At 54.9% G+C, this 8,769-nt stretch overlaps 1 protein-coding gene across 1 annotated transcript; it reads right to left on the bottom strand.

Annotated features, from left to right (window-relative positions):
• Positions 1-3,213: 3,213 nt before the first annotated feature.
• Positions 3,214-6,961, bottom strand: DLX6 (distal-less homeobox 6). Its single transcript, XM_037386366.1, has 3 exons — positions 6,601-6,961; positions 5,480-5,673; positions 3,214-3,710 (listed from the first exon to the last, which is right to left on the bottom strand). The coding sequence occupies exons 1-3, from the start codon at positions 6,959-6,961 to the stop codon at positions 3,459-3,461; spliced, it is 807 nt and encodes a 268-aa protein (XP_037242263.1). The 3' UTR covers positions 3,214-3,458.
• Between the last annotated feature and the right edge of the window lie 1,808 nt (positions 6,962-8,769).

The following is an 8,769-nucleotide window of genomic DNA, read 5'->3' as shown; positions in this document are numbered from 1 at the left end:
AGAGAAAGAGCTTCTGCCCTGAGACTCAGAAAAATATTCTCCACTGCTTCTGTTCAGTATAGATTTCTAGACCCCGGTCCTTGCTTAGCAGATTTTCACAGGGGGTAAGTTTTGGGGCTCGCTTCGGTTTGGGGTCGGTTTGTCACCGCTTCGCGCCTTCCCCTTCGAGGCACGCTCCGTCTCTGCTCGTTCCCCCGCTTTAGCGGTCGCTCTTTGCACCGGCGGTTCCCCCCACCGGGCCGGACCCCGGCAGCCCCGCGCCCCCTTTCCCCCCGGTGCCGCCGGGGGCGCGGGGCGGGGGGGGCGGCGGGGGCCTCGCAGTGCTACCGGAGGGGCGGCGCGGGGCTCGGCGGCCGGCGGAGGAGCGGTGCGAACCCCGGCAGCCCGGCCCCGCAGCGGGGGGCGACAGCGCGCCTTTCCGCGGCTCTCCGCGGCGCGCAGCCTGCGGCCCCGGGGCGGCGGAGCCCGGCGGCGGGCGGGCGGCGGCGGGGCGGCGGAGCGGCGGCAGGTCTGGCGGGCGGCGCGAGGAGCTGCCGCCGCTCCATCCATAGATGACGCTGTTTCACGAGAGTCTCCCGGGGCGGCCGCCGCGGGAGTGGGAGCCAGCGCTGCCATCGCTCCCAGCCTGCTCCCGGGAAGGCCTGCCTCTCCCACCTTCTCCCTCTCTATTAAGCTAATCGGGCTTTTTTAATTATTATTGTCATCGTTTATTTGTTTGCTGGCTCGCTTGTTGCCTGGGTTTTATTAAAGCCTATCTGAGAAATCACCCGTGGGGGAGGAGGGCACGACGCACCGAGAGGCTTTCCGCGCCGGCACCCACGCTGGCACCGGCGAGGCGTGCGGGCGAGGACGAGCCCCCCGAAAGCCCACGAGAAGCAGCGAGAGCCCCGCTCCCACGCCACCCTCCCGCCCGGGCCCGTCAGCAGGGGGGGGGACACCGCCTGCCGCCATCCCCACTCGGGGGATGCAGCGAAAGGGTTAAGGCTGCTGGGGAAGCCAGGGGGGCCGGGGCCCGCCGGGCCGGGCCGGGCCGGGCCGGGCCGGGGTCCCCGCTCTGCGGGACTCGCTGCTCGGGGCACCCGCCGCCCTCCCGCGGGGTGACCCGCACGGGGCCATCCCGGGGGTGCCGGGCTGGGGTTCTGAGAGATGCACACACTCGCTCAGACAGACACACGCACGCACACACACAAATGCTGTTGGTTTAAATGTACGGTAGCTTTCTCTCCAGTGTCATTTGAATAATTCAGTGAGCCCCACTACCAGCTGTACTTCTGAAGCCTCTTCCATTCTTTTCAGCATTATAATTTTGGTTAATTTTCAATTTTAGGCCCTACGTCTCTGCAATTTGTGTATGAATAACAGAATAATTTTCCTCTTTTGTTTCGCCTTTCCTGTTCCTGAATCTAAATAAAGATGGCTTTTTAGTATTAAAAGTGGAAGAAAATTACAGGTAATTATCTTTGACGGTAAAAACGCTGTAATCAGCGGGCTACATGAAAAATTACTCTAATTATGGCTGCATTTAAGAGAATGGAAAAAAACCTTCTTGTGGATAAAAACCTTAAATTGTCCCCAATGTCTGCTTCAAATTGGATGGCACTGCAGCTGGAGGCTTTGTTCAGAATTGATCCTGGGGAGCTCTGAACCCAAAGTTTCACAGTGGGAAGGGGAAAAAAAGAAAAGAAAACATTTTTCCTAATGTAACAATACGAATGGTAGAAAATGACAAGACTGATCGGTTTTAAACCACTCTGAAGACTGACTGAGCGTGGAAGTTGCTCAAAAAAAAACAAAAAAACACCCCCCAAAAAACTGGTATATTGGTAAGTAGTCTTTGCTTTGTGTCTAATTATAGTGACTGTCCTTTTGCACGACTGTGTGTAGCTGTCATTATATGGAGCACTCTGAGGATCTCTATTGACTTCTGATAAATGGCTCAGTGGTTTCAAGGTTCATAATTTGAAGGATGCCCAGGTCTCTAGCCATTAATTCTCGCAGTATGGGGCACCCAGCTTGGATGAGGAAAGGGCTTTTCATTGTCAGTAGTTGTGCTTTCCACAAGCTGGTGAGGCTGGAGCTAGCTGGACAGCGTGTTGTGTGCCTGGGCACCTCTCAGGGCTTTGCAAAACATTCCTCAGCTTGCATTGTCTGCTCTTTAAAAACAAAGGAGGGCGCCTCCTTTCTTAATAATTTGGAGTCCCCAACCTTTGGGAAGAAAGGCAGGTCTCTGAGCTTTGCTCGGCGAGAAAGCTCAGCTCAGCTGAGCAGCGGAGCAGTGAAATCGCAGCAGAAATGGCCGGGTGATTAGCAACTTCTTCTAGGCTTATCTTTGCGGTCTCGGTATCTCCTGTCTCAGTCGCAGCCTTCAAACTAACCGAACCACCAGCTTACACCCCCCCACCCCCCCACCTCCCTCCGCCTTTCCTGTCTTTGCTCGCAGATAGCTGTTCAGGTAGCGGTGTCTGTGCGCGCAGCAAGCGGGGGACAGCGCCCAGCTGCCCGGCTGAGCCGGGGGGCAGGTCGGGGGCAGGGGGGGTCCGCTAAGGCGGGGAGAAATAGGAGCCAGGCGGGCGTTTTGTGGCTTTTACTCTATATATGAAAGAAGACAAAAACATACAAAGTATATGTACAACTAAAATTCAACAATATATACAGAAAGGTTGCTCGGGGGAAAGGTCCCTCTCGCTCGGTGGGTGAGGCTGCCGCCGGGCAGCGCCGACCCTCCCATCCCCAGACCGCGGCGGCGGGGGTTGCCGGGGACCCCTCGCTGTGTCCGGCGCCTCCGGGAGCCCGGGCGGCGGTGCGGGAGCGGGTGCGGGCGTGTGCGGGCGAGGGGGCTCTTCGCGGGAGAGACGGTGGTATCTTCTGAGCCGCAGCCCATTGCATTTTGAGAAAGCATGCAGGTTTTGCTTCGTGGTAATGTTCTAATCTTACAGTATATTTTCATTTTTCAACCAGTTCTCCTTTTTTCCCCTCTTCAATGTTTTCTTTAATTCCCTTCTTCTCGCTTTTTTTTTTTTTTCCCCCAGTCCGGATTTGGTGAATAAAAATGAAGGAGCTTTGACTAGTCTCTCTTTCATCATGTACTGTCTTTAGCTCATTAAACAAGTAAAAACGGCTGCCATGGTAGATTCAGGTTCTTCTTGTGGGCAAAGTCTGTAAAAAGTTTGTTTTGACGTATACTCCACAGAGAAAGAGGCTGGTGCCTTGGAGTCCAAAGGAAAATATCCTAAAGAGAAGTGTCTTCTGTGCGCCAGAATGAAAATTGTGTCTTTCTGTTCAAGATCAATCGCTGAGGTTACTTTAAAAAAAAATAAAATAAAATAAAGCCACTCTGTCTCTTTGCCGCATCTACAAGTTCACACAGAGCCTGTTAGCTGGCACGGCTTGGCAAAGCAGGGGAACTTCTTGCCATGTCGAGATGAGGCGTTCTTGGGAGATTATTTCTCTTGGACAATTCACATCATTTGTGGTCTCTGCATTGTGTCTTGATGTGGAGAAGAATACCAGTGAGAATAGCCAGGCATGTAGCTGTTGGGAGGCATATTGACTCCCTTGGCAGAAGCTGAAACGTCCCAGACTGGAGGCAGAGCCGGAGAGCGAGGGGAGAGGGCAGCGGAGCCAGGCAGAGGGTCGCTCTCGTGGGGGTTGCTGCCCTGCTTCAGCAGCTTCTTGAATTTGGAGCGCTTATTCTGAAACCAGATCTTCACCTGTAAACCAAAACGCAGCAGATATTAGGCTGCCGTCAGTACCCAGGGCACGGCAGGGGAGACCCCAGAGGCCGTGGGTTTGCTCTGGAGAAGGTCTCCAGAGCCCCACGCCAGCCGGGGATGGGGAGAGGGGAGGAAGGGGTAAGTACTGCTCCTCTTGGGCTCTGAACGAAGCTGAAGAGAACAGGAGAGGCAGAGCGGAGCTGAAAAGCAAGAGGGATGTAGGTTTTAACTTGGCACGTTGTTTTCCCCGGGCAGGCCGGATTGATCGAGCTGAAACAGCACATACTCCGAGCTCTCCTGCTTTAATGCCTCATTCAGAATTTTGGAGGTCATTTGATCATTTGGGCAAACTGTTGTCAAACACGGGCAATCATATGATTTTGTGCCAGGAGACAGGAGCCAATAGACAAAGGGCATCTTACAAAAGAAATTGCGCATCTGAAAACATGCACGATCAAATGGTCCTTGCTGATGTGACGAGGAGGAGGCACAATGGAATGGAGATTGTGGCTTTACTTTTAAAGTTGTTTTTAAAGAAAGGAAAATTCTCTTTGCTCCACGAGTAACTGGCTTTCAAGATTACTTTGGGTCTCATCCTGCTCCTAATCCAGCAGAACTCCCTAGGAGGGAGTCTGCACGTGATGAGGTGTGCAAGGATCGGGCTCACTCTGGCAGATGAGAATTACTATAGGAATTATATCTATGTAAGACATATATACACACATATTTCTCAAAAATAGTCAGACAAAGAAAACAACTCCCACATGTGTGTTTGACCTTGCAAACTTTGCAGATGTAATCTTAGGGCATAAGCAGGGCTGCTTGTCTAGTTGCCTGATCAGGATTGGGCCCCTAAATCTATGCATGCGAGACAGAAAGCGAGACAGCAGTGAGACAGAGCATGCATGCTAAGGATACTAAAATCCCATTTGTAAAACCATCAGGTCCATTCCCATCATTAATGTTTGCTGTGTATTTAAAAATCACTGGCTGGAAGCGACTGCTATCAATGGCAATGATAAAATCCTGAAGTTATTTGTTAAGCTCATAAATTCACATGATTACATTTTACCCAAATTGATCACATCTATCCATGCACTTTTCTGCAAACCCCAGCCTGGGAAGCCTGTAATGCCTCATGTGTCTTTCAAGCTTAAATTAGCAGAATGGCACAGCTACTCCAACCACACTTAACTATGGCTTAACCTGCTGTAATTTTGTACACGGCTGTCTTTGATCTTCAGATCTATTATCACCTTTCGTACATTTTGCCCAAGGGTAACCACTGCATTTGCGTTAGTCATCCAGGGTGAATTTACTATTGATTTTACAGGTATTTCCTAACGTGTTCCTGCTTCCCCTCTGCCTATAGGTTGCTAGGAGGCAGCTTGGCTTTGCTTTTAGCTCTACTTCAGGCCCAGCGATTCCTTGCCTTTGTTCTGTTCTCCTTTTCTCAGCTGGACAATTGCATCTCGGTGCTGGAATTAGTCGAAAATACAGGCAATTTTAATATGTTATGTATGGCATCAAAAGGGAGCGTTTGCTAGCCAGGCGGCTGAGAGAAGGGCGCATTCAGTCGCTTCTGTGGCAGGCTGGTCCCTCTGTCGTGCCTTAGATAAGTCCTATCACACAGAGATGGGGACCGTGTGCGTTACCTTTTCTACCGTTCCCGTACAGAGAGGCCAAAACGTTTAGGGAGCATCGTACTTTCCTTGGCCTTTATTGCTCGAGCAGGATTTCAGTGATCTGGGATTCCCAGTAATTACCTGTGTCTGGGTAAGTCCTAATGAAGCTGCCAGTTCAGCTCTCTCTGGAAGTGCCAGGTACTGAGTCTGCTGAAAGCGATGGTTTAACGCCTGGAGTTGTAGACTAGAGTAAATGGTTCGAGGCTTCCGAATCTTTTTCCCTTTTCCATTGAATCTGATTTCACCGTTTTCAATCACTGTGGTTTTTTGCTGATCTGCAAGCAAAACAGCACAGCTGAAGCATCACCCTCCTGAGCTATGTAACGCGGGCGCTCCGGCTGCCGCGGATCCCGGCACCGCAGCAGCTCGCCCCGCCGCTCGGCACACCGCGGGCGCGCAGGCTCCGGCTCGTACCGGCAACAGCTGCGGGGGGGCTACCCGGAGAAAACACAGCTGTCCGGGCACGGTGGGCACGCTGCCTTTCCCCCCGGGGGGCGGTGGAAATAATGACATAAAAAAAAAAAAAAAAAAAAAAAGGCAAATAGAGTGCAGCGCTGGCTTGGTGAAGGGATGCCCGGTTCCAGCGCCATCCGGGTTTTACCCGGCGAATTGACTTCGCGTCGTCAGCTCGGTGGTCAGTGAATCACCAGTCCGAGACTTTTAACAATGCTTTCCCCCCCCCGCCCCCCCGCCGTGCCCCTCCGGATGGATATGTACAAATGAGCGGCTCCCTGCAAAAAAATACATAAATCAGCCGGCCCCCGAGCGGAATGCGACCCGCTCGCCTGGAAACTTTCACTCCTCAGGTGTTAGCAGGAATTTTGCCTAAAGCCGGTCCCGCCGTAACAAAGGAGTGCCGAGCGCAGCCCCCTGCCCGCCGGCCTCGGGGCGAGCGGGGAGGCGCCGGTGGCCAGCGCCGCGGTACCGCCGGCAGCCGCCACCGGCGGGGGGGAGCGCGGCGGCCCCGCCGCCCGGTACCGCGGCAGTAGGCCCGCGGAGGGGCCGCAGGAACGAGCAACCCCCCCCCCCCCGTGTCTCGCCGCCGCCCCGCGCACCCCGGGGCCGGCATCTCCCGGGGCAGGAGCGGGGGGCTCGGCGGGGGTCGTTGTGCAGCTGCCCGGGGGTGGCCGGGGAGAGGCCCGGGGACGGAGGGAGCCGGGGGGAGACGCTGGCAGCGGGTTGGGGAAGCGGCGCCGGCTCACCTGCATCGTCCGCCCGCGTCTGGCTGGCCGCGCTGCTGTTGTGGTAGGACTGGAGGTAAGGGCTGTGCTGCGAGTGGCTCACGTAGGGGTAGGCGGCCAGCGAGCGGTGGTTGTAGGAGCCGGCGCTGCCGGAGTAGGGCGAGCTGTGGTGGTGATGCTGGTGGTGCGGGTGCGAGCCGGCGGCGGAGTGCAGGCAGTGCAGCGGGTAGTGGGCGCCGGCCATGGCCGGCGAGCTCTGCTGGGAGTGGGGCGGCGGCGGCGGCTGCGGCGGCGGCGGCTGCTGCTGCCCGAACTCCATGAAGGCGGATTTGGAGGAGTCTTGCGCGTCCAGCCCGTCAGCCATCGTAGTCATGGTCATCATCAAAGTTTGGGAGGGAGAGCGCGGCGCTCCCCGGCTCGCCCCCCGCGCTCTGCCTCCTCTCTGCCCAGCCACCGCCGCTCCCCTTACCCGCCGCGGCACCGCTGGAGAGGCGGCGGTGATTTAATTTAATTTCTTTTCTTTTTTTTTTTTTTTCTTTTCCGCCTTTTTTTTTTCCTTCCCCCCCCCCTCCTCTCCAAGGAGCCGTTGTGCGAGGGGCCTCGTTCACTGAGGGAGGGGAGGAAGGGGAGGGCGGTGTGCGGGGTGTGTGGAGGGGGAGGGCGGGCTACTCCCGGCGCTTTTTTGCGCCGCTCTTTTCCTTCATCCCCCCGGCGCGTGGGGTGGGTTTTTTTTTTTTTTCTTGGGGGGGGGGGGAGGGGGCCCAGGAGCGGGGGGTGGGGGTGGGGGATGTTTTAAGGTGGAAGCCGGGAAAGTTGGGGCTCCGGCGCTTCGACTTGAAGGGCAGGGACGCGCACAAGTCGAATGGTTCGTCTCCGGAGGGCAGCGCCTCCCTCATTGGTCACTCAACCCCCTGACGTCACCGCCCCGACGCGCCGGCAGCGCGCGCTGCCCGCTCCCGCCTCCCTCCCCCCCACCCGCCATCCTTTCCCCCACCCCCCCACCCGCGCGCGGGGCGCGGAGCGCGCTTCTGCGCGCTCCGCACCCCGCGCGCGGGTGGGGGGGTGGGGGGGGTGGAAAGGGGAGCGCCGGCCCTCAGCTCTCCCCGCACGCACCACTCCCACCCGCCAAAAATCACGCATCCCCCCTCCAAAATTCACGACCCCCTCCACTATCACCACGCCTTGCGCGGTATTTTCGCTGCGGCGAAGGCGACGCGCAGCGCATTTTTATTCCCCACCCCCCCACACCTCCACCCCCCCGCTGAAAGCAGCGGCGGCGGCAGCGGCTCCCGTAATCGTTTTCAAATATATGCAAATGGCTACGTGCGGTTGGCGGTTTTGGCAAAAGCTTGATTAGGATATAAACGACCCGAGGAAAAAAAAAAGTGCCTGCGCCCTAAATTTGTCTTTAGATTACAATTCCAGTTGATTTTATTTTATTGTCAACATTGTTAATGATAAAAATAGAGTCGTTTTACAGTTATTTTTACTTTCTGGAAGGAGGCAATTAGACTTCTAATCAGGAATACACAAAAATCTCCCATGATTAACTGCAGTACTTTGTTCAAATTGCTGCTATAAAATTCAGAACAATTTGCCTGTAATGATTATGGACTGGGTTTATTTTGGGAGGTGGAATAAAAGTGGATATAGCATAAATTATCCTCTAATTATACACCAGTGTCGCCTCAATTATCCTCTTATCAAAATGGTTGTCTAACTGCCGCATTTAGTTTCAATTCTCTCCTTTTTTCTATAAAAAGAACTTCATACCTTGTTATTATTAATCCATTTATTATTTGCAAGGGGATTTATATCCGAACATCCAGGTGGTATTACCACTTCTCTTTCAAAGATGGACTAGGGAAAAACATTAAGTTTGATCCAGCACGGCGGAGGATCTCTCTCTCCTCTCTCTCTCCCCTCTCTCTCTCTCTCACACTCCCTCTCTCATGTTTTTTTCCCCCCTTTCCCTCGCTTAAATCTCCTCGCGTCCAGCTAAGCATGAACTCCAGAGGCAGATCCCACCGCAGAGGACTGAGGTAGGAAGGAACCGGCGGAACTCGCTAAGCCTAGAGAAATCCGAAAGTTGCTCTAGATGGGGAGACGGGCTGGAGGCTTCGGGCTTTGAAAACCAACACTGGCACCAGCAGCCGCCGCTTGCAAAACCCCGCACAGCCCAGAGCCATC

Source organism: Falco rusticolus, chromosome 4 (assembly GCF_015220075.1).
Source record: "Falco rusticolus isolate bFalRus1 chromosome 4, bFalRus1.pri, whole genome shotgun sequence".
Lineage (NCBI taxonomy): Eukaryota > Metazoa > Chordata > Aves > Falconiformes > Falconidae > Falco > Falco rusticolus.
This window is presented reverse-complemented; position numbering and strand designations above follow the sequence as displayed.

Excerpts from the sequence above, each read along its gene's own strand:
- DLX6 (XM_037386366.1), bottom strand. The coding sequence starts at position 6,961 with ATGATGACCATGACTACGATGGCTGACGGGCTGGACGCGCAAGACTCC. Across the intron at positions 5,674-6,600 it reads GACGCGGGCGGACGATGCAG|ATCAGCAAAAAACCACAGTG; the intron begins GTGAGCCGGCGC and ends TTTTGCTTGCAG. Across the intron at positions 3,711-5,479 it reads TAGGACTTACCCAGACACAG|GTGAAGATCTGGTTTCAGAA; the intron begins GTAATTACTGGG and ends TTTGGTTTACAG.